The 25,603-nt window shown below is 50.0% G+C and overlaps 1 protein-coding gene across 2 annotated transcripts; it reads right to left on the reverse strand.

Annotated features, from left to right (window-relative positions):
- Positions 1-2,580: 2,580 nt before the first annotated feature.
- Positions 2,581-20,554, reverse strand: TRIM3 (tripartite motif containing 3; the record flags this gene model as incomplete). 2 transcript variants are annotated; one of them, XM_080710409.1, is made up of 11 exons in its annotated part: positions 2,581-2,733; positions 2,844-2,984; positions 4,044-4,114; positions 4,340-4,508; positions 4,720-4,887; positions 9,782-9,885; positions 9,978-10,710; positions 10,903-11,083; positions 11,242-11,393; positions 11,618-11,849; positions 20,424-20,554. In XM_080710409.1, 11 exons carry the CDS (start codon positions 20,552-20,554, stop codon positions 2,581-2,583), a joined length of 2,235 nt encoding a protein of 744 aa, XP_080566535.1. The 2 variants fall into 2 exon arrangements, with proteins under 2 accessions (XP_080566535.1, XP_080566534.1); XM_080710408.1 differs by having other exon boundaries at positions 11,242-11,408.
- Positions 20,555-25,603: the final 5,049 nt, after the last annotated feature.

Here is a 25,603-nt window from a genome sequence, read left to right on the forward strand (position 1 = left end):
GGACACGGATTCTGCTTTTTTTTTTTTTTTTTTTTTGCGGGTCTGGGAATGGAACCCAGGGGCATTCGACCTCTGTGCTACACCCCCTGCCCTATTTTTAATTCTTTATTTTGAAACAGGGTCTCACTAAGTTGTGGAGGGCCTAAGTAGCTGAGGCTGTCCGCGAACCACGATCCTTCAGTCTCAGTCTCCTGAATGCTGGAATTACAAGTGTGGGCCACCACGCCCGGCCATCTGCTCTTTTCTTTGCTCTATCTTCAGCACTTAGAACAATGCCAGAAATGCTGTGTATATTACATAATTATCAAATGGTGATTCCTACTCCCCAATCATACACAAAATCTATTTGTCCTTTTAGTGCAAACACCGTCTTTTCTTATCTAGCCTCTGAAATAGCCTCTTTGTTTCTCTACAACATTCCTCATGACAGCCAAAGTGGGCTCCAGAAGTATAGCTTAGATCACCATATTTTCCAGCTTAAAACTTACCTTCCTTCCCTTCTGTTTTTTTTTTTTTTCTTTTCTTTTTTCCTATACTGGTGATTGAACCCAAGAGCACTTTACCATTGAGTTATATCCCCATGTGGTGTGTGTGTGTGTGTGTGTGTGTGTGTGTGTAACTCAGGGGTATTCTACCTCCAAACTACAGCCCCATCAAGTATATACCACCATGTCTGGCTTTCCTTGGCCCTTTTTTATTTTGAGATAGGGCCTTGCTAAATTGGCTGGCTTCAAACTTGATATCCTCCTGCCTTAGCCTCCCAAGTAACTGAGGTTACAGGCATGTGCCACTGCCCCCAGCCAAAAACATTTTTCTAACTCTACAAATGTTCCTTTCTTCCTCCTCAACCCTCTTTGGTACTCCCCCTGGCCTCTTCTCACATCTCCAAGCACACTGAGATCTCCATTCTCCACACCTTTGCACCTGCACCTCCCTTGTCTGGAAATCTCTGTCTCTTTTTGACATGGATAGTTTCTTACCCACACCCTAAGAACTTGCAAGTTGCTGGCTGACAGGGGCCTTCCTTGTCCACTGATTTAAAACTGTGTTCTCTGTCATTGTATGCTAGCCACCTCCTTCACAGCCTGAACTCAAACTGTCACTAAACATTCAGTTCCTGGCATTGCATTCTTGTCTAACTTCCCCACTGAACTCTGCTCCATAAGGACGGGGACCATTTCTATCTATTCCCAGGGCCCATCACTTTGTGACCAATGGTGCTGAGCAGTAAGTGTTCAGAACATACTTGCTGAATGAATATATGAACCTAAGACCACTGGACAACAAGGGTGAGCCCATGCAGGAACACAAAGGAACTTTCTGACCTGTCCCAGCCAAGGCTTTGCACTGACCTGCAAGTCTTCGAAGATCATTTAGGATATAGGCCGAGTCAAGGCATGGCTTCTACTGCCAAGTACCACTTACAATTACTTGGCCCAAGGTCAACTGAAAAGAAAGTGTGCTCACTGTGGCTGGATCTAGGAAGAACTGAGTGAACTCATTTTGAGAAGTCTTTTCCCTGGCATAATCTGCTATGCTCTGAGCTTTAGTCTTTTGTAGAGAAGGATAATTGCGAGTCCCTACCTCCCAGGTCACGGAATACTGGTTATCTCAATTATCTTTGGAACTGACAGTCAATCTGGCAGACTAGAGCTCAGAGGGGTACAATGACCCCCATTCCACTGTGGGGAAAGGAAAGTAACCTTGGAGTAGACAGCAAGGGGACAGGTCAGGGCTTTGGGGCTCAGGACTGTGTTTAAAAATTGGCCAGGAGTCTGCTACCCTCAGCTTCCACCAGGGCTAGCCTCAAGTCGTTAGACCAGGCCAGGGCTTCAAAGATTGCTTTCAAACCCAGAAACGGTTCTCCCTGCAGCTGTTGGCTGTGTCTAGGCAAGACTCTGCTCCTGCTCCTTCCCAGCCTCAGGTCAGAGGGGCAAAAGACTTGCCTCTTTCTGTAGGAGATGAACAGAGATGAGGAATTGGCAGGTGGCTCAGGGTGCCAGGGGTTAACCCTCCCTTGCTCTCCTCTCCTGAGTTCTTAAAACACCAGGACCTGCTAATGAAGCTGGTCCCCTGCCCTCCTGGATGCCCACCTTCTAGTCCAGAGGGAGTCCCAACACCCCATCCCCTTATAGCTGCACTCCCCAAGAACCCAACAAAAGCATCTTGGTGAAGATGTTTATTTCATATGGGGGTAGGGTATTGCTGTCTCTGTCAGTGTATATGGGGTGGTAAGGAGACAACCAGAGGGACTTCTGTCCTGGAGTAAGAGGCTGTTCTGGCCCCAGGCTGGGGGGGCTGAGAGCAGACTGAGGGGAGAGGGGAGGTGTGTAAAGGGGGTAGGGTGAAGCTCTGCACACATCCTCGGGACCACGGTCCAGGCCCACCCAGTCACCAAAGCAAGAACCGAATAAATAAAGTGCAACCGTGGGGTTGGGGAGGAAAGGGAGGGCACGGGGCGTACCCACGCCCACAGCCCACATTCAGTGCTGCCAGGTCTGGCCCACCTCCCAGCCAGACCCTCTTGTCCAATCACCCCTGTGTCCGTCCCTCCAAAAGCCAGGCAGGGCCCCTGTGCAGCTACTGGAGGTAGCGATAGGCCTTAAAGCAGTGGTTGCCAGCATCAGCCACCACCACGTGGCCATCCGAGGTCAGTGCCAAGCCCTGTGGGCCGTACAGCGGCTCTGCAGATGTGTTGATATAGGACAGGAAGGATCCAGAACTGTCGAATACCTGGGAAACAGTGGAGAGTGGAGGGAAGGTGAGGTCGGGCAGGCAGGGGTCCAAGGGGCACGGTAAGAAGCCTCCTGCTCCACACACGGGCTCTCCCTGGCCTCACTCACCTGGATGCGGCTGTTGCCCCAGTCGGCCACGATGATGTTCCCGTTGGAGTCCACAGCTACTCCAGTGGGGGCATTGAACTGCCCATTGCCTTCACCGTGGGAACCAAACTTGAAGAGGAACTCTCCATCGGCACTGTACACCTGGTGGGGGAAGGGGCTAGGGACTGGGGTCCTGGCCTCGGGCAGAGGGCAGGCCCTTGGAGGAGGACAAGGTGAAACTCCAGGGCTGAGGACTCCCCGGTCTGCAGCTACAGCTCATTTTCTTCCCAGGATTTGCATCCACGTACCCTAATGCCTCTTGGACATCTCCAGTGATATGCATAAGTGATAGGCATATAAAATCCAATGGCATATCTTGCTTGGGAAATCAGCTATTCCCAGAGTTCTCTATCTCAACAACTGGTACCACCCAGCTGGCAGGAATCCTTCTCAAATCTACCTTCTCCACTCAAAAGCCAATCAGATAGCACAACCCATGACACTGTCTCAGTGCCTCTCTCAAATCTGTACCATATACCTATCCTGCCCTGTCTTCATCATGATCTGGTTCTCATCATCTCTCATCTGGACCACTGCAAAAGACCCATCTTCCTGCCTTCTGGTCTAACCTGAGCCACAATGATCTTTCTAAGACACACAGGATTGTACCACTCCCCTGCCTGCAATCCTTCCAGGTCTCCATAGCTCTTGGGAAGACAGCATGCATGCTCCTTGGCAGGGCACAGGGGCCTCACCCTCGCCTTGCACCAGCTCACTTCTCAAGCCCAGCCTGAACTATGTGTGGTTTCTTGAACATCCCATAAGGGTGCCACCTCCCAGTACTGGCTCCTCTTGCACCAGTGCCTCCCAACACTCCCCTTTCCCACTGCGCCTCAGATCTCCCTTGAATCAAATGCTTTGCTCTGTCTCCCACTGTCCCCCGGACCTCCACGTCACAGACTCCACCGCATCATACTGTCACTTCTTGGTCTCCTCTTCTCTACTAGACTATGACCAAGAAGACATGGGAAATGCTTGCTTTGTTCATCGCTGTATCCCCAGCTTCTAGCATAGTGCCTGGGACCAAGTAGCCATGCCATAAATGTTTATTGTTTCAATGAATGATTCCAAGAGGGGAAAAAGGAGATGAAGGAGAAAGGGGTCTTGTAGAAGAGGAAAGGACATTGGGACAGCGGTCATGGAGGGAGGGAGGACACTGACCTTCACCGAATGGTTATGGAAATCTGTAACTACAATCTCATTCTTGTTGTTCACAGCCACGAAATGGGGCCCTGAAAGGAGAAGGAGGTCCTTAGGGATTGAGCTGAGATAACGAGTGGACAGGAAAGAACAGCTGGAATGATCCTGTCAGGGTGCCAGGAAAGCAACAGGGTCTCTGGGGAGGAGACAGACTGAGGGGCCATGATACAGGAGAAGGGGGTCTTTAGAGGCAGGATATCCAGGGAGTTTTCTGAGTCTGGGGTATCCGAATTAGTCTTAGAGTTGTCCTCCCATACCTGCAAAGTGGCGGTCAGTGGCCCCACGGCCTCCAAAACGTCCAACCAGCTTGCCGTTGGGCTGGAAGGTGAAGACGCAGCAGGACTTGTTGTCGACCACAATTATATGTCCATTCCGGTCTACAGCCACTCCCTTGGGACCCATGAGGCGGCCAGCTCCAATCTTGGTCTGGAGATAGGGGATACCATGAGGGATTTATCCTGACTAGTGGGAAAGGCATTCTAGGCTGGACATCAAAACAGAACCTAGGGTTGGGGATAGACCAGAGAGCAGGTGGAGGCAGGACTGGACCGCCTGCAGCCCTGAGCACCAGGAGGCACTAGTGAGGCCAACTGAGCTGGTCACCAGGGGTACCGAGGATAGCAGCAGCAGGCCTCACCTTGAACTTGCCTTCAGGGGAGAAGATGCTGACCCAACGGTTGTCATAGTCGGCCACAATGATGTCTCCATTGGTGTCCACTGCCACACCTGTGGGGCGCTGCAGCTGCCCGGGTGAGCGCCCTCGGACCCCGAAACGGAACTTGAACTGGCCCTCATTGGAGAAAACCTGGAGCAGAGGAACAAGGGAGGGAGCAGGGAGGAGGGGAAACACCGTGGGCACAGGGGGAAGGGAGAAGGGTCCTGAGGGAAGAGACCCCCATTCATTCAGCCATTCAACAAGCACCCATTGATGCCACGCTGGGCAGGGGCAGAGGAATTGAGTGTGGCATACCTCAGGGATGTGCGGCACAGGTGTGAAGGGATTGTGACAATAAGAAAAAGGTCAGGGATGGTGAGGAAAGGCATCAAGAGAAGGCTATGTCTGAGCTAATGTAAGGATGCAATCAGCCCATTGAGAGTGAGGAGCTTGAAAGGCAGAGTCCAATAGGAGCCCTGCTCAAGGCCCTGTCCTATGTGCCTGGACTGTGGGGAGCAGCCTGGTGACCAATAGGATTAGGTCTTATCCTAGGTAAAATGAGGAGTCACTGAAAATTTCTAGGCAGGGGAGTGACAAGACTGGAGTGACGGCCAGTCCCACACCAATGTCTTAGGCCTACAGGGCTGTTTTAATTGGTGCTACCAGCAGACACTACTTTCTCCCAATGCAGACCTTCCATCAAGGCCTCACCTGGCCAACCAGCAGAGCACGGGGTCCTGAAAGGGTCCTCTGTGTCAGGGCAGCACATTTCAACATGAGAAGGGATGTACTAGACTAATAAAAGGGAGGGGACCAAAAGAGCACTCTGGCTATGAGGAGGAGTTGAGACGGAAGCCAGCCAGCCAGCCGGAGGCTGCTGCGGGAGTCCAGACAAGAAATGGTCATGGCTTGGATCAAGGAAACGGACTAAGGGAAGTAGATATATAGGAGGAAGACTCATTGGGACTTAGCAGACTGGAAAGGGGCAGGTGAGAGAGAAGAAAGTATACAAGGATTAGTCCATTCTGGATGGGGCTGCCGAGGTACCCCTCCTCCTGGGCAAGAGGAACCTGTCAGTTTCTCTTCTGCCTTTTCCACCTTAACCACCCATCTCTCTCTGTTCTAGAAGCACCTTCTTTCATCCTTCCCTCTTACACTGAGCCTTCTGGCTTCTCCTTCCCAGCCCAAACATTACTCACTGCCTAAGTCTCCTATACTCTGCTTTGTTACAGCCTCTGGGGACACAAGATGAATCGGAGCCCGGTGCCGCTTAGGAGAATTTAAGCTCTCAGCCTTGGCCTTGTTCTGTGATCCAGATCTCCTCCCTCCCGCCTTGATAGGCTGGGCTCCCACACCTAGCTCTAGGCCCATGTCTTAGGCCTACAGGCCTGGATTGTCTGTCTTTTTGGTAATACTGGGAATTGAATCCAGGGGTATTCTATTTCCAGGCTATACTCCTAGCCCTATTTTAGTTTTTCTTTTGAAACAGGGTCTCATCAGATTGCTGAGGAGCCGGCTCGGTTGCTGAGGCTGGCCTCGAGTTATAGACATGTGTCACCACGCCCAGTTCTACAGGGCTATTTTAGCTGGTGCCACCAACAGACATAACTCCTCCCGATGTGGTCCTTCCATCCAGGCCTCACCTGGCCAGCAGCAGAGCACCTGGGTTCAGCACTGGCCCTCTGTATCAGGACAGCACTTTTTAATACTAGAAGGGAGGTCCTGGGCTAAGGAATAGAAGTGAGGGGGCCGGGCGTAGTGGCGCACGCTTGTAATCCCCACGCTTGGGAGGCGGAGACAGGAGGATCGCGCAGGTTCAAAGCCAGCCGTGCTGGCTTAAGAGACCCTGTTTCCAAATAAAAATATATATAAAAAATAGGTCTGGGAGTGTAGCCCAGAGGTAGAAGGGTTTCCAGGAACCCCAGTACCACCAAAAAAAAAAGAATAGAAGTGAGGGGAACTAAAAGGTACCACCAGGAGAGCAGGGAGGTGGTGCATCCCCCCACTGTGGCCTGAGCAGCTCAGGTTCAGGCTTGGTCTGATGAGGCTCTGCCAGGTCTTGTTCTTTCCATCCCATCTCACACCACCCTTACACCTGGCCAACTCTTATTCATCACTGGATTCGCAGAACTCCCAGGTTACTTCTTCAGAGAGCCTTTAATAATCAACCCTCCTCGAATCAATATACACATGTAAAGGTAGGTCCCTCATGACATATGCTTTACAGTGCTATCATTTTGTGGTTAATTAACTGTTCATTATCTGAGTCCCTATCTGAGGATGCAAGATGGCACAGGGCAGGGACTGCATCTGTTTCATTTGCTGCTGCATTTTTCAGCACTGGTATAGCCTCTCGCATACAGTATTCAATGAACAAATGAATTCTCAGCTTGGTCTCAGACCTAAACTGGACATCTCCCCCCGAGTGCTGCAGTTACCTCACACTCAGTATGCGCGAGAGCGAACTCATCAGCTTACACCCAGGCCTGATCCTGAAAGGCAGCACCACCCAGCACACCAAGCCCTGCTATTCTTGAGCCCACCGTCTTCCCTGACATCTGACCACTCATTAGGATCTGTCATATTATGGTTTGAGAACAGCCTCAGCTATTACTTAGTGAGGCCCTTTGCAACTCAGTGAGAGGCTGTTTCAAAATAAAGAATTAAAAAATAGGGCTGGGGGTGTCGCTCAGAGGTAGAATGCCCCTGGGTTCCATCCCCAGTACTGCCCCCCTCAAAAAACCTGTCATATTAGCTTCTCTAATATCTAGAACCTGCTGATGCCCTAGTTTGGTCCTATACCATGGTAATAATAAGTAAATCCCTGACACTGGGGATCTAAGTGGGAGACAGAAACAAAGAAAACAAAGCAAAACCAGACAAAAATAAAAAAGCAGGGCAACAATAGAACAAACCAATGATTCCAGTCAAGTACGAAACTGCTACAGCAAAAGGCAAGTCAGAGAAGAATGTGATTAACCGTCTGCCTGAAAGGAAGGAGGACACTTTCATGGAAGAGCTGATACATTTTTTTTAGAATAGGACAATGGTACAGGAACATAATACATATAAAGCCAAGTCTTCACTCAGAATCACAGTGTATTTCCTGCTCTGTCACTGTGGTTCCATTCAGTGAGGGGATTTGTCTCACATTCTCACGGAAGGGTCTGAAGGAGGAAAAGCTCACAAAGGCCCCGAGTGTTGCAAACAAAGGTGTGGGGGGGGGGGAATCACACCCATCCTGGATCCCAGCCCCTACCAGCCCTAGAACAAGGAACAAAAACTTAGCCCTGGAATCTGAGCTCCAGGACCCCAGCAGCTATGGCACTAGGGTGAAGGTGGGAGTACAAGCAAGGAGGAGGGCGACCATAGGAGCAGCAGGTGTTTGGAAGAGAGAGGGGGCTGCATCAGGCCTTTCCTCTCAATTTCTCATCCCAAAACAATGGACGAGCGCTGCTCCTCATCAGGCAGGACAAAGCAGCATCCCTTTCTCTGTGCACAACAGGGAAGCAGTCCCTAACCTCAGCTTTTGTGCCAGGAAGAATCCCTGGCCCAAGGGAAGGAGAGGAGTTGGAGGGTGTGCCTGAGCAGAGCCCCAGCACCCAGCCACCCAACCTCCCCACTCAGGCTCAGCCACAGCGCCTTCCGTGCTGCACTCGGCTTCCCCATTCCTCTGCCCTTAGATTAAGGAGGTGGGGGGTAAAGGGAGCTGGACATGACTGAGGATTTGGCCACAAAGGAGTTCCTCACACCTTTATCCTGCTGGGTGGAAAGCAGGGGCCAAGGAGAAGCTATCACCGAGGTAAATAAAAGATCTTGGCAGAGCTGGATCCATGACAAAGGTACTCAGGCAGGGTCAGGAAATTTAAATGTGTAGGTGTGGTGAGGTAACAATCTCCAGGGCAAAGTTTTACTACCCAATAAAAATGTTTCCAAGAACTGAAGTACATGGTGGTTAGAAACAATTCCCTACAGTATAAAATCAAAATGCCACAGTATCATCCCCCAAACCACTTGCAATCTGACCCCAGCTACCCCCAGTTCCTAACACTCATCTACTTGCAGCTCTGTTGGGATCCTTCCGGCTCCCTGAGCAGCCCCCTCTGGCACTTTCCCACCTCTTCACTTTGTCTATTGCCTCCACCTGGACAATATTTTTAACAACAGCTAACATTAGAAGGTTCACTAGGTGTCAGGTACCGTGCATGACATCACTTAATACTCCCAGCAACCCTGTGGTATGCTTTTCCTAATTTTACACATGAGTTAAGACAGCTCAAAGGGGTCACATGACATGTTAGAACACAGCAGAGTTAGGATTCAAGCCCAGGTGTCTGGTTTCAGCTCCTGAGCTTTCGACTGCTACACGGTCTGCAGCGTTACTGCCCAGTGTACTAGGCGATGGGCTTACTACCAGGAAAAGAGAGAGGAAAAAAAGCTGTAGTTCCTGGTTTTGAAAAGTTCATAGCGCACTAAAGACTTATGTACATCTCTTAACCAGCTGTGAGGTACTGAGGAGGGCAGGGGCAGGGCCACTGTGAAGCTGCACTGCACGTTCTAGCCCGTGCAAGGCACCCCTTTGGTCAAGTTACCCCCCCTGAACTGTCTAGCCAAGCAGACGACGGCAGAGACTCCAGGCAGATAACGTGCATTCTGGAGCCTCGCTGGAATGTTGCAAGATAGTGAAAAGCAGGCCTGCATCCTGACCAGTAGGAGAAAAGGGGAGAGTAAGCCAGCCGGCTGGAGGCTCAAGAAGAGGCCAGGGGTTCGGAGGCATGAGCCAGGTCCTGGGAGGCCTGAAGCTGACCTAGCCCGAGTTGAGGTAGAGGCTGTGCGCACAGAAAACCCTGCCTGGGGACTAAAAGCCCTGGTTACTGGTGTGGCCTGTGAGAGTGGGTGGTGCTTTGATTCATTGCTCTTTAAAAGGAATGCTGCTATCTGTAGAGTGTCGTGTTTCGGGAGGCAATCTGTACACTCCTGTTTCTCAGGAGGCCGTAGCTTGAGAACCCTCCTTGGTGCTGGGGAGAGCAGTACGGGCGCTTACCTGGATACACTGGTTGTTGCTGTCGGCTACCACAATGCGGCCACTGCTAGCTGCCGACACACCCTGTAAATTGGTGAACTCGCCCTTCTCCCTTCCACGACTGCCTGTGGGGCAGGAATGGCAAAAGCATTCACTCTGAGGTCCGGTAGGACTCCCCCCCCCCACCCCCCACCCCCCCGCCCGCGGCCATCTGTACCGACGCGGAAGACCAGCTCATCCTCAATCGGGTTTTCCTTCCGTTTGCCTCCTGTGCTGTACATGGAGCTGGGCCTGCGCACCGCCTTCTGGCGCACATGGCTGCCCGGGCCGCCAGGGGACTTGACCCGACGCTTCACGTCGTCTGGGGAAGGCGGCAGGTCCCCGGGACGCAGCGCACGCACGCGAAAGGGGCTGCCGCGCACCGGCTGTCCGTAGAGCAGCACCGAGAGGAGCAGCTCGCCTTCGGCACGCGCCGTGTACACCAGCTCGTACGTGCCGTTCTTGTGGTCCACCACGGGCACCGGGAGGCGCGTGCCGTCCGCGCCGGTGATCTCTGCGTGCAGCTCGGCGCTGCCTGTGCGCACCAGGCGCCCATCTTTGTCTTTGGTCGTGACCGTGAGCGAGGCGGGCTGGCCCACCAGCGCCTGGCGCAGGCCCTCGCCCGTGGCCACGGTCTCGTGTGCCGTGGCGCTGGTGGTGAGCAGCGCGCCCAGATTGAGCACCGACCGCCGCAGCCCGTCCACCTCAAGGACCAGTTCCAGCTGTGCGTTCTCGTGCGGCCGCTCTGGGAAGGCCTGAGCCGCCAGGGCCGCCAGCCTCTCTCGCATGTGCTTGCGCACCAGCAGCACCTCGGGCGCCGAACCCAGGCGCAGAGCCTGCTCCGCGAAGCTGCAGCTACTGCCGATGTGTTCCTGACCCTGGCGCAGTGTGTCTAACTGGGTCTGCAACACCTGAGGGGGTGAGACGGGTGGGGTGGGTGTGCACAGAGGACTCTGGATGGCACAGAGAGTCTGTGAGTACTGATGAACTTGTAGGACAAGAATGATAGGGGTCATGGCCAAGGAGACAGAAAATAGAGGCTGGGGCAAGGGAGGTGCTACCCCAGGAAGGTGGGGATGGTTGGGGAGGGTGAGCAGACGCACCTTCTGCTTGGCCCCACAGATAGACTCCAGGTCGCTGACCAAGGCCTGCTTGCGCTGCTGCAGCGCTTGCTCCAGGTCCTCGAAGGCTGCGCTGATCTGGGCCAGGGCTTCCGCCTTGCGCTCCTGCAGCTGCTGGCTGATGCCCCCCACTAAGGCGATAGCCGCAGACAGCTGTGGCAAGCTGAGGGGGAGACACATCTCATAAGGGCGCCCTCACCAAACTATCCCTTCTCCCTGAGCACACTAACTGCTGCCCTGGGGGAGAGCCCTTGATTGAGCCGTCCTGAAGGCTTGCATTTCGCCCTTCCCAGTCCCTTCCGGGTCCCGGCCAGTGCCTACCGTCCGCGCACAGCCTCGAGCTGGCGCTGCAGGGCGGCCTTGTGCTGCTCCACCACGTCGCGCAGCAGCACCGTGCCGTGCTCCCGGTGCTCCCCCGCGCGGCACTCGCCGCACATGGCAGTCTCACAGGCCTCGCAGTAGAACTCCATCGTCTGGCGGCGCAAAGACTCCGGTGAGGCAACGGCCAGACCCCGTGCTTCCTTGCCCCTTTCCCTCCGCACCTGCCCTCCCCGCCCTTCACCTTCCAAGTGCACCCCCTACCTGGACCACTCATCCAGAGAAATGCCCTGGCCCACAGCCACCACGCCCCACCGCCCTGCCTCTCCTCCTCCTCCCACCCCAAGTCCTGGCCTCACTGGGCCTCGCTTGGGCCCACCTTGCCTTCATGGTTGGGGCAGGAGAGAGGGCGGCCAGCCACTGCGCTGAGGGGATGGGGGTCCTCGGGGTCGTGGGCTCCGTCAGGCGCCTGCTGCATGGCTTCCATGAGGCTGCTGATGAAGAAGTTGTTCTGCAGTGCTGAGACACCCTGCTCCGGGAGGATGGACGTCTGCCGGCACACCGGACAGGACAGCGTCAGGCTCTGGGCAGGGATGTAGTTCTGGAGGCATCTGGCCAGGGAGGGGGAGTCAAGAGAAGGGGACAGCATGAGCACCACGACCTTCACCTCCCAGAGGTGCTGCAGCCCTCCGCACAGGTATGTCATTCCGTTGCATTTAACACACATACGCTTCATCTGCCAGCAGGCATGAAAGTCCTCCTGTGACTAAACAAATTCATCCCTGGCCTTTGTCAGAGCAGACAGACCTGCATTCCTCATGCTTTGCACAAACACAGGGTCACCTTTCACAGGTGTTCACAATACCTCAAAGAAATGTACAACTAGTCTCCAGCCTCCCCGCCCTCCTTTAACTTGTTAACTGTTTACTGACTGCCTGCCTACTCTCGGCAATAAAGAAGTAAATGGCGTAATGGTTGAGGGCATAGGTCCTGGATCTAGGCTGCCTGAGTTTAACTCCCAGGGCAATGACCTATTATACTGTGTGACCCCTGACAACTTAACTTTTATGAGCCAGGGACTCTTCCTTTGTAGGATGGAGACAGCGTAGACTTCACAGGGTCTATTAGAAGATTAATGTAAAGGACTCGCTCACATTTGAAGAGGATTAAAGGTACAATGGCTGACTCACAAAAGTGTTCCTTAAGGTAGGTTGTTGGTATTACTTATCGTGACTATAGAGAACATAGCAGACATGGTCATGAGGAAATGTATCTGGCTCAGATGGGCAGAGAAGGTAGCCAGGGAAGGTTTCAGAGGAGATGTAACCAAAGTCTTCACAGATAAGTAACTGTTAGCTGGAGCACAAAAAGGTTTGGGAGAGGAAGAATGGTGGTCCAGATACAGAAAGTATCAAGGTTCAGCACAGTTGGCGTGCTGGTACATGCCCATAAATCCTAGTACTTGGGAGGCTGAGGCAAGAGTTCACAGGTTCATGGCTAGTTTCAGCACCTTAGCAGAACTCTCAGCAACCTAGCAAGACCTTGCTTCAAAATAAAAAATAAAAAGGTACTGGGTTCAATCCCGAGTACTGTAAGGAGCTGGGAGGGAGAAAATCAGCACATTGAGTGGGGAAAGAGAAGCAGTATGAAGTGGTTGAAAACAAAGTCCAAGGCAGGAATGATGAGGGATGCCAAGGAGCTTAGACATTAATCCAGGCAGCAAGAGGGAGCCACAGGAGGGTGGTACGGCTGGGTTTACATTTTACCGTGCTCCTCTTCACCCCACATGGAGGGTGAGTCTGAAGGGAATGAGAGCAGCGCCACCAGCATCTAGTCACAGCTTATTAAGCACCTGTGTGCCAGGTGCTGTTTATTCATTTTATGTGAACAGACTCAGAAAGGGCAAGTGGTCCATGATAACAAAGCTGGTGAATGCTAGAGCCTGCATTAATTGATTGACTGACTGATTGATTTGGTACTAGGAATTGAACCCAGAGGTATTCTACCTCCAAGCTACACCCCCAGCCTGATTTTATTCCTTATCTGGGATTACAAGCATGTACCACAAGCTTAGAAAGGGCAAGTGATCCAAAGTAACAAAGTCTCAGTACTTGGAAGGCTGGGATAGGAGGATCATAGGTTCAAGACCAGCCTCAGCAACGTAGTAAGAGCTTCAGTAACTTAGTGAAGCTCTGTTTCAAAGAACAATATGGCTGGGCGTGTAGCTTAGAGGTAGAATGCCCCTAGGCTCAACCCCTAGTTCCATAAATAAACAGATGACAAATAAATAAGCAAAGCATGTGCTTAACCAGTAACTATTAGACTTTTTTTTTAAGTACTGGGAATGAAACCTAGGGACATTCTATCTCAGAGCTAAACTCCTAGCCCTATAATTTTTTGTTTTTATTATTCTTTATTTTGAAACAGGGTCTCACTGAGTTGCAGAGGGCCTCACTAAGTAGCTGAGGCTGTCTGTGAACCATGATCCTCCTGTCTTAGCTTCCCAAATGCCAAATGCTGGGATTACAAGTGTGTGCCATCATGCCTGGCATCATTATACTCTCTTTTTTTTTTTTTTTTTTTTTTTTTTTTTTTTTTGGTACTGAGGTTCCTGGAAACCCTTCTACTTCTGGGCTACACTCCCAGACCTTTTTTTTTTTTTTTTGGTGGTACTGGGGTTCCTGGAAGCCCTTCTACCTCTGGGCTACACTCCCAGACCTATTTTTATATTTTTATTTGGAAACAGGCTCTCTTAAGCCACCGAGTGAGGCTGGCTTCGAACCTGCGCGATCCTCCTGTCTCCGCCTCCCAAGTGTGGGGATTACAAGCATGCGCCACCATGCCTGGCCATTATACTCTTAAAATAGTCCAGGCAAGGAAGGGGTGAGGAAGACCTGGGTCTTGGCAGTGGCAATATAGACCACATGTGGGAACAAATTGCAGAAGTATTTCAGCAGATTTCAGCAGACGAGAAGCACTGTCTAGTCAGGCACAGGGAGTGAGAGAGATGAGGCTTGATTGGCTTCCAACTTCCTAGCTCGGGTGCCTGAGTAGATAGCGGTGAGGAACAAAGAAAGAGGACTGGCGTACAGGGAAGGCCAGCCTTTTCCCGGTTGGCTCTGCTGCAGTGGTAGAACATCTAGGGAGAGGGGACCAGTAGACTGCTGGGGAGAAGGCAGGTTAGAAATAGAGGTAGGGGTGCCATCGACATGGAGACAGCCTCGGTTACCCAGGGAGATGAGGAGATCAGCCAAGAAGGGGTAGACGGTGATAAGAGGGAGGAACTGAGCCTTTAGCAAACACTAACAAGAACGGCAGAGAGAGGGTGGGCAGGGAGGCTGGAGGAGCAACAGGGTTAGCATGGCAAAGTGAATGGAGTCAGCAGAAAGGAAAGGAGAGTAGCCAGGGTGGGAGGCAGCTGAGGAGCCAGGCAGGGTGAGGATGGAATTTGGCAAAAACGCAAGGATACTTTTCTCCATAACAACAACAAAAAAAAAGTGAAGGGAGTGGTGGGGGAAGAAAAGTTTGACTGACACAAGTTTAAGATTGAAGGGGAGAAGCCGGGCGTGGTGGCGCACGCTTGTAATCCCCGCGCTTGGGAGGCTGAGACAGGAGGATCACGCAGGTTCGAAGCCAGCCTCAGCTACTTAGTGAGGCTCTCAGCAACTTAGTGAGACCCTGTTTCCAAATAAAATATAAAATAGGTCTGGGAGTATAGCCTGGAGGTAGAAAGCCTCTGGGTTCCACCCCAAGTACCACCAAAAAAAAAAAAAAAAAAAAAAAAAAAAAAAAGAAAAGAAAAGAAAAAAAAGATTGAAGGGGAGGCTGGGACACTGAGTCAAAGAAAGGGCACTGAGAGACTGGACGGCACTGGAGAAGGTCAGGAGGACAAAGAATCAGAGAATCTTTCTATGTCTGTGCTGTTTATAACTAAGGAAGGAGCTGCTAGAGAGGGAGCGGTAGACAGGATTAGAAAACAAGACAAAGTCTTGTGGATGGGACTGGGCTGGCCTAAAAGGGAGAAGTGGACCCCATCTTCTGATGGAAAGAAAGGGGGAAGGAGACTTTGCCTCTGCATGTAAGGCAGAGATAAAGTCAAGTAGAGGACGCCTAACTGGCCTCAAGATCAGCCGCAGAGACGGCCACAGGGAGGGGTGGGTAGAAGGTGGCAGCTGGGATTAGTCACTCGAGGGAGGATGCTTACTAGACACAGAAGTTAGGACTGAAGGCAGCTTTGTTTGGAGACCACAGATGTGTAGAAGGAAGATCAGTGCCTGTAAACTGTCTATACCCTCAGTCTCTCTTCTTAATGTTCCCCATATATATATATATTTTTTAAAAAAATAACATTTAGCACATACTACATTCCAGGCATGATTTTAAGTGCTTCGCAAATATTGACTTATTTGTGACCTACTTTTCCCTGTGGTCCTCTCAAGTAGAGAGTGGTTTCTGTCTCATACTCCACATTCCTGAGGGCCAGAAGGTGGGGTAGAGCCCCCTCCTCCCAGCTGGAACATTCTATTTGTCTTCAGGTCCTTTGAAGCGCCTGCCTTGTCTATACCACCCTTCCTCATCATTGTCTCCGCTGACAATGCTCAAGTCTTTCTCCTGACTCACTCTATTCTATTATGCACCCCCAATGCATACACAAGTTCTGCCATTGTCCTCAGTGGCTCTGACGTCTTCAAGATGACCAGCAGCACGGTGGTTTCTTAATTTCCTGACCTCCTCACCCCAGCAATGCTTTCTGCTACTCATTGTAACCACCACCTCTCATTCCCTGCAGCTCTCTTCCCAGCTCACTGATGCTACCATTACTCCTGCAAAACACCCTGTAACTTTTCCCCTATCTGGCTAACTGGTCTCTTGTTTATGCTCTTGCTTCTCTGTAATCCATTCTCCACCAATATATAATTTACATCATATTATTTCTTGATTAAGAAAATAAAAAGTCCGCCGGGCGTGGTGGCGCACGCTTGTAAATCCCTGCGCTTGGGAGGCGGAGACAGGAGGATCGCACAGGTTCGAAGTCAGCCGTGTTGGCTTAAGAGACCCTGTTTCCAAATAAAAATATAAAATAGGTCTGGGGGTGTAGCCCAGAGGTAGAAGGGTTTCCAGGAACCCCAGTACCACCAAAAAGAAAAAGAAAAAGAAAAAATAGAAAGAAAAAAGTCCTCCAATAATTCCTCTTTGCACTTAGAATAAAATCTACTTTCCTAAAACTAACAAATGTTCCCATAAACTGTCCTGACCCTAATTCCATCACCTCCTAGTTACCTCCTCACTCAGTCACATGCTGGCTTCTTTGCTGGTTTCAGCACATGTCTGGTTTACTTCTTTCTCATGGCCCCTGCACCCCTGCACAGATTTTTCTGTTGCCCACAATAACTCACACATATCTGTCTCTTCACATCCTCAGGACTCAGGTCAAATGTCACCTCAAGGAAGCCTTCCCTGGTGACTATACAGAACAGTCTTCAACACCCCTCCCCATCACCACCACACACTCTGTTTACTGTAAAACATTTAGCAGAAGCTGCAACTCTTTTGTTTATTTATTTGCTTTTTGGCACGTGTGTGTGTGTGTGTGTGTGTGTGTGTGTGTGTGTGTGTGTGTTAGTATTAGGAATTCAACCCAGGGATATTCTACTTCTGAGCTCTACCCTCAGACCTTTCTATTTTTTATTTTGAAACATATCTCACTAGGTTGCTAAGAGTCTCACTAAATTGCTAAGGCTGTCCTCAAACCTGCGATCCTCCTGTCTGTCTCAGCTTCCCCAGTGCTGGGATTACAGGTGCACCACCATGTCTGACCTGCTTACTATCTTTTACTGACCACTAGAGCATAAGCCCTTTGAGAGCAGGGACTAAGGGACAAATAAATGAGTTCTACTTAAGAATGAAGGTGTGGTGGTGCTCATCCATAATTCCAGTCTTGGGAGGCTGAGACATGAGGAAAGTAAATTCAAAGCCAGCCTCAGCAACTTAAGAGACCCTCAGCTACTTAGAGAGACCTGTTTCAAAATAAAAAATAAAAAGAACTGACTGGTAACTTGGAGGCAGAATGTCCCTAGGTTAAATTAATAATAAAAATAACAGCAAGATGGATTTGGTGGCACAAGCTTGTAATACCAGTGTGTGGGAGGCTAAAACAGGAGGATTGAGGATTCTTGACCAGCCTTAGCTACTTAGTGAAGCCCCCACAACTTAGTAAGATCCTGTTTCAATAAAGAATAAAGAATAGGGCTGCAAGTATAGCTTGGATGTAAAATGCCCCTGGGTTCAATTGCCAGCACTGCAAATAACAATAACAACAGTAATAATAATAAAAACTCTACACTCAAACCTGGATTCAGAGCTCAGCTACTTATATACTGTGTAACCTTGGGCATAGTTCTTAATTATTTTGTAACCCTGAGCCTTCCATTCCTCCTTTCTAAAAGGGGGATGATACTTGGGATGTTGAGGCAGAAGAGTTGCACGTTTAAAGTCAGCCTGGGAGACTTGGTGAGATCCTGTCTCAGAATAAATAAAATAAGGCTGGTGGAGTAGCTTAAAGGTAGAATACCCCTGACCCCTGGGTTGAATTACACACACACACACACACACACACACACACACACACACACATCACAAAAAGGGCTGGGAATATAAGCTCAGAGGTAGAACACTCCTGGGTTCAATCCCCAAAACCCCTCCCTATGAACACAAATAGGAATAATACAGTATTTGTTGTGAATATTAAGTAACTCAATACATATAAATCACTTAGAAAGTTCCTAGCAAACAGAAAGCAATCAATACATTGCGGTTATTGTTATTATTATTTCTCAGACACTGATATTCTCCAGGACTCAGTGATCTGGACATAGGAGAAAATGCAGAGATGTCCCATTATGGCTCTGGGTTTATAGCTTCTATGTCATGGGTTTAGCAAAGGCCAATGGAGCAAGAGGACAGTATGGCGCTAGGCAGATGACCAGCCACAGGAGCCAGGATGGGCAGGAAAGACCAGGCGGGCAGGGAGCAGGAGCGGGGGCCAGGCCTCCTGCAGAGTCCATGGTGGCATAATGGCAGGGGGCAATGGGAGCCAGAAGTAGAGTGGTGTATTCCAGGTAAGGGGAGGACTGAGGCTATGTATGGAAGAGAGCATCACTGAGGTGGAACAGAGAAGCAGTCGAGAACTGAGAGGCTAAAGTGGGTGATGAAATCCCCAGGTTGATGGAAGAACTTAATGAGCAGGAAAGCCAAGATGGCTTCCTGCTGATGAAGGGGAGAAAGCACTGGACTTCCAAAGAGAGGGCTGGGTGGGAAGCAGTGCCCTGGGGCAGAGCCAGGTTTCAGCAGAGGCAGGAAACGGGGGAAGGTTTGGACGGAGATGATGACGAGAAGGACCCAGGGACCAAGACATGCAAGGCAGAGTCCTGAGGGATGAGGGCCAGAGAGAGAATACGGTCAAAATACAGATGTGATGTACATAAAAACTTGCAAAGGCTTCATGAGCTTTCAGGATAAAGGTGGCATTCCCTAATGAACCCACTGGCCTCCACTTCCTCCTCTAGCTTTCTGTCACTCTCCTCTGTGACAGTGGAGCTGGAGAGGCTTCTAGACCCTCTTACCCAACAACCTTCTTTCAGGCTGCATGTGTTTTTTTGTTTTGTTTTGTTTGTTTCTTTGTTTGCAGGTCTGTGGGTGGAACCCAGGAGCATTCTACCACCAGGCTACACCCCCAGCCCTATTTTTTATTCTTTATTTGGAAACAGGGTCTCACTGAGTTACAAGGGGCCTCACTAAGTAGCTGAGGCTGTCTGCGAACTGTGATCCTCCTGTTTCAGCCTCCCAAATGCTGGGATTACAAGCGTGTGCCACCACGCCCAGCCTGCATGGCCTTTTTGTGGTCTCCTTTCTGCCTAAAATGCTCTCCCTGTTCCCTGTACCTAGGTAACTCCTCCTGTTCACCCTCAGGATCGCACCTCGGGGAAGCCGATTTTCAAACCATGGTAGATCCTACATCATAGTTTAGCTTAGTTGGAATCATAGCTTGCCATTATATATGTAACACTGAACTAAGTGTGCAATTTTATACTTATGTATTTATTTATGTAGTTGAACTGGGGATTGAACCCAGGGGCATTCTACTTCTGAGCTACACCCTCAGCTCTACCTCTATATATCTATCTATGTATCCATCCTATTTATCTGGTGGTACTAGAAATTGAACTCAGGGGCTTTCTATCTCTGAGCTTCACTCCAAGCCCTATTATATTTTTTATTTTGAAACAGAGTCTTGCAAAGTTGCTAAGGGTATAAGTTGCTGAGGTTGGCCTTGAATTTGCGATCCTCCCAAGTCCAAGATTACAGGCATGCACCACCTTGTCCAGCTGTAAGTATGTGATTTTATATTTACTTATAACCTGGCTATATAATTATTTGACTACTATCTTTCTTCTTCACTATATACTACAGGCTTTTTTAAGTAGCAGTGATGAAACCCAGGGACTTGTTACTATTAGACACTCTACTACGGAGCTACATCCCCAGTCCATTTAATTTTGTATTCTGAGACAGGGTCTCCCTAAGTGTCCTAGGCTGTCTTCAAACATGCGATCCTCCTGCCTCAGCCTCCTCACCGGCTGGGATTATAGGTATGTGCCACCATGCCCAGCTACTATACTACGGGCTCCCTCAGAGTCACGATCATATCTGTTTTTGTTCCTCACTGCATACTCAATGCTGGGACATGGTCTGCACATAGTAGTTGCTCAATAAATAAATATCCGATGAACAAGTGATAGATAGAAGCCTAAAGGCTGCCTTTCACTCAGGGCCTGAGCATGACAATGACAAAGGGCAGGGAAAGACAGACCTCACTTCAAATATCTCCTCATGAGCCACAAACGCTGCTGGGGTCTGAGCGGGTAGAGTCTCAGCAGCGTCTGATTCCTCTGGGGATACTGAAGGCTGCGATACTTCCCTGATCTGGGCAGGGACCCTGGCCCAGTGTTAGGAGCTTTCGGTCCTCTTAAATGTTCTTGCACCCAAACCTTTATTCCCCGTGGGTTGAGATTCACTGGCTTCCCTCTGGTGCGTGCACACCTCCCTCGCCTATCACACACACACACCGCTTCTCTCTCGAGGTTGCCCACAAGGTCTTCATCCATCTGGCACACAGGCCCCCTCACCTTTCACAGAAGGTATGCAGGCAAGGCAGAACCTTAGGGCACCGGTATCGATCCAGGCAGATGCTGCACACCAGGAACTGCTTGTCCATCGGCTGTACCTCGGGGCCAGGGCTGTCTTCCCTCTTTGCCATGGCGACCCACGATGTCTCCCTCCACTCACACCAGCCTGTGTGCAGAGAGAGAGGGTTAGCAGCAGGGAGGACAGTACACCCTCTCCACATCACTCAGATCTGCTGCAGAGAAATGGGCCTCTTTCTTCCCTGCTGGAAGCAGGATAGGGCAGTAACCTAAAGAAGCAGGGTGTATTGGGTGGGGTGAGTGACCCCTAAGCATGGTGGCCTGTTTCAGAGCCCAGACTTCGGGTTAAACTGGATCTGAAGCCGGACATGGTGGCGCATGCTTGTAATCCCAAGTACTTGGGAGGCTGAGACAAGGAGGATCACAGTTTCAAGGCCAACCTCAGCTACTTAGTGAGACCCTGTTTCAAAATAAAGAATAAAAAATAGGGCTGGGGGTATAGCTCAGAGGTAGAATGCCCCTGGATTTAATCCCCAGTGCTATCCCCCCCCAAAAAAAAGACTGTGGATTTGAAACCTGACTCAGCCTTTCTGTCATCAGCTCTGTGACCTTGAACAATTCATATAACTTCTCTGAATCTCAGTTTCCTAATTTGCAGTTATGCAAACAATAACCTCCTACTTCAAATGTCTGGTTTGAGAAACTGAAATAGTGCACGTCAGGTGCATGATACAGGAATGTCCATTTTCAATGACACACCCACCCTTTATCCCTCCTGCCGCCCCCATCTCCCCTTCAAGAGGACTTGGGGGGGGGCTTTAATCCCAGCAGCTCAAGAGGCTTCTGCAGGGGGATCACAAGTTCAAAGCGGCCTAGGCAACTTACTCTGTTTTTAAATAAAAACTTAAAAAAATAAAAACTTAATTAAAAAAAAAACTTAAAAACATGGTAGAGCGCTTGCCTAGCATGTGTGAGGGCTTGGGTTCAGTCCCTAGGACCAAACAGAAAAAGAAAAAGTCTCTCCGAAATATGTGTAGCTTCATCCTCTGCCATGACCCACTTCTTAGCATGACTGCCTAAGACCTTACTCTTTTCCACACAATTCAGGATTGAGGTGGGGATTGATTCCCGAATTTCCTATCTCCGTCTCTCCAATCTCGAAGCTGCATCCCCAGTTCAGGCCACCATCAATTGTCTGCTGGGATGCCGCAGCAGTCTCCTGTAGTCCTGGTCTTCTCATCCATCCTTCCTGCAGCCAGAATGACTTTCTAAAGTGCCAATTTGATCTCGTCTGTACTCTCCTTTTCAATTCCTTCAAAGGTTCTCCACTGTCCAGAGCATAGAGTCCAAACTCCTGACCCTGGCCGACGAGGTCTAGCTTCATCTCGACTGTGCCTTTGTCTCAACCTCATGTCTTAAGATTATATGAGCAGTCATGCTGGTTTCTTTTCAATTCCTGAAAAACTCCATGTTCTCTTTTGCTCCTAGACTGACTCACATTCTGTTTTCTCTGCCTGAGATCCTCTTCCTGACCTCTTTGCCTGGCTGATGGCTACCTGGTGTCTACTTGTCTTTCAGGCAAATGTCACTTACTTTAGAAGGCCTTCTCTGATTTCCCAAAGCCTGGGTTAGACGCTCCACCTCCGAGTGCCTCGACACCCTGTGTTTACTCCATCCCGGCCCTCATCCATGCCACTAAAATGTTCTGTTACTTCTTTGCTTCCTCTATTTTGTGCAGTGTTCTTGAGGGCAGGCATTATACTTTGTATTTTCATTCCTAGCATTTAGCATGGAGCCTAATAAGGACTGATCCATATTCACTGACTTAACATAGCAATTAATTTAATAAATATTTACTAAGTGTCAACTTTGTACAGGTACAGGGAATGGAGGGATAAAACAGGTATGGTCACTATCCTTATGACTGGGAGGTGATACCAATATTTATAAAGTGCCAAGCACTGTAGGTCATGGTAGCTCGCACCTGTAATCTCAGCTATTCAGGAGGCTGAGTCAGGTGGCTCTAAAGTTTGGGGCAGCCTGGGCAACTTAGCAAGGCCTTGTCTCAAGGCCTTGAAAAGGGCTGCCAGGTGTGGTGGTGCACGCTTGTAATCCCAGCATTCGGGAGGCAGAGACCGGAGGATCACAGTTCACAGATAGCTTCAGCTATTTAGCAAGGCCCTTCGCAACTCAGTGAGACCCTGTTTCAAAAATAAAAAGATTCAAAAATAGGGTTGGGGGTGTAGCTCAGAGGTATAATGCCCCTGGGTTCCATCCCTGGTACCACAAAAAACTAAAATAAAAAATAAATTTAAAAAAGACTAAAAATAGGACTTGGGGCGCAGCTCGGTGGTACAATGCCCCTGGTTTCCATCCCCAGTACCACACACACACACACACACACACACACACACACACACACACACACACTCTCTCTCTAAATAAAATAAAATAAAATAATGGAAAGAGCTAGGGATAGGGTGGTCGTGGTAGAACACTTGTCTAACATGAGCCAGGCCCTGGATTCCAGCCCCAGAACTGAAGGAAAAAAGAAAAAAAATGTAAGTAACAAATAAATACATAATTACACATTGATGTCAGGGAAAATGGATACAAAGAGAAAAGATACAATGAGAAAGAATTATCTTGACTGAGTGATCAGGGATGGGCTTTCTAAGCAGGGAATGTGAGCAGAGCTCTGACTGTGAGAGAGAAGTGGTAGGGGTGAGGGTGGACAACCGGAGTCAGGGAGGGAGATCACTCAGCTAAAGGAAAAGCACATGAAGGTTCTTATACAGAAGGTTCATTGAGAACTTAAATGGACCATGTGGCTGGAGCAAAGTGAATAAAAATAAGAGGTCAGTTGGAGAAAGAGGCAGAAATGAGATTATGAAGGATTGTAGGCAATGTTAAGAATGTGATTTGATGCTAAGGTGGAAAGGGGATGATATGATTTACAAATAAATAAAAATAAACTCAAATGTTATTTTGATAGCCAGGTGTGGTGATGCATGACTGTAATCCCAGTACTTGGGAGGCTAGACAAGAGGCTCTCAGGTTCAAGACCAGCCTCAGCCACTTACTGAGACTCTCAACAACCTAGTGAGATGTTTTAAAACAAAACAAAGGGCCAAGACAAGTGTGGTGGTGCATGCCTGTAACCCCAATACTTGGGAGACTGAGACAGGATGATCACGGGTTCGAGACCAGCCTCAGCAACTTAGACCCTCAGCAATCTAGTGAGACCTTATTTCAAAACAAACCAAAAATGGATGGGGGCATAGCTGGGGGTAGAATTCCCCTGGCTTCAATCCCCAAGACCAAATGAAAATTGAAGTGGAAGGAAAGCAAGATGGGAGTCAAGGAGACCAATTAGGAAGTTACTATAATTCTTCAGGTAAAATGACATTGGGATTAGCAGAGCTACAGGCAAAAAGTAGCTGAGAAACATCTATGAGGTTGAACCAAAAGGACAGCACGATGGACCAGAAATGAGGGTGGGAAATAAAGTCAATGATGATGCCCAGGCTTCCCACCTGAGCAAGTGGTGGCCATGAGCAAAAGCTGAGGAGCTGTTTGGGGTGTTCTGTTCTACGCATGCTAAGCTCAAGGTGTCTCTGTGATGTCCAGGTGCTGGGTGTCTAAGGAAGGACCAGAATACAGGTGCTCAAGAGAGAAGCCTGGCTGGTTACTGATTGGGAATCACTGGCGTGTCAATGGCACTTAGAACAGTGATGAGAATGGATGAGACCACCTTGGGATAGAGAGAAGTGGTAAGAAAAGGAGCAGAGCCAGCAAAGGCCAGGGCGCAGAACCCAGAAGACGAAACCAAAGGCATCAAGGGAGAAAGCATCAAGGTAAAGCTGGGGTAGCCTGCACAGTGGTAATACCAGCGACTCAGGAAGCTGAAACAGGAGGATCACAAGTTGGAGGCCAGCCTGGGCAACTTGGTAAGATCCTACCTCAAAATAAAAGGTGAAAAGGGCTGGGGATGTAGCTCAGTGGTAGAGCACCCCTGGGTTCAGTCCCTGGTTAAACATACATACACATGCACACACGCATGCATGCGGCGAAGCAGGATAAGGACTGAAGACTGTCCACCGGGTGTGGTTGTGGTGGAGTGGTAGGGGCAAGAGCCAGGTCAGAGTGACTGAAGCATGAATGGGTGATGAAGTTAACAGGGCAGACGTAGACAATGTAAGACAGACATCTAGCCATGAAGGGAAACAGAAAGCTGGGCGTGGTGGCGCAGGCTTGTAATCCCAGCATTTGGGAGGCTGAGACAGTAGGATCGTGGTTTGCAGACAGCCTCAGCTACTTAGTGAGGTCCTCTGCAACTTAGTGAGACCCTGTTTCAAAATAAAGAATAAAAAATAGGGCTGAGGGTGTTACTCAGAGGTAGAATGTCCCTGGGGATCCATCCCCAGTACTGCACAGAGAGAGGGGGGGGGGGGAATAGCTGGACTACTTCAAGATAGGCAGTGATGGGACCAGGTGACCAATGCTCAGCACAGTTAAGTGTATCCTGGGGCTCTCTAAGGACAATGAATAAATGCAGGAGGCCAGCCCAGAGCCCTCCTCAGCTGTGGGGAGGGGAGAAGGGCTGAGCTGCATGTGCCTATGTTTGCTTGAGGGTGAGCATGGGTGGGGTGAGAAGGGCCAGCCTCAGAACACCCTATCCAGATGTGGGCAGTGGGTTCCTCCAGGGGTGATGGTCCTGAATGTGGAGACTTCATACCAGGACAGCACAGCACAAGCAAAGGCTTGAGGGTTGGCAGAGTACAAAGGAAGCAGCTGGAAGCCTGGAAGGAAGAGCAGGAGGGCCTGCTGGCTGCAGGGCACTGGGAGGGCAGGCTCCGCCCTCTCCAGGCCCCAGGGGCTCTCCCAGGCCGGCACAGGGGCGGAGATTGGGCTCCATCCAGAGACCCGTAGCTCCTCCTTCCCTTCCCCTTCCTGCTTTACTTCCCCACCCAGGCTTACAGGACACACAGCTGCTGAGGCCATACCCCAGCCTGAATCTATGATTTCCTTCCTTTCTTGGGCTCCTTGGCCCACCTCTCCTGTCCCACTATGCCCCCAATAGACAGTGGTTCAGGGGACTGTTTATCACAGCAAGCCCTGGAGAGTCTTGACTTGGAGCCAAATTTCACCCTCCTTCTTTG

The sequence above is a fragment of the Muscardinus avellanarius genome (genome assembly GCF_963383645.1).
Source record: "Muscardinus avellanarius genome assembly, chromosome: 1".
Taxonomy (NCBI): Eukaryota; Metazoa; Chordata; class Mammalia; order Rodentia; family Gliridae; genus Muscardinus; species Muscardinus avellanarius.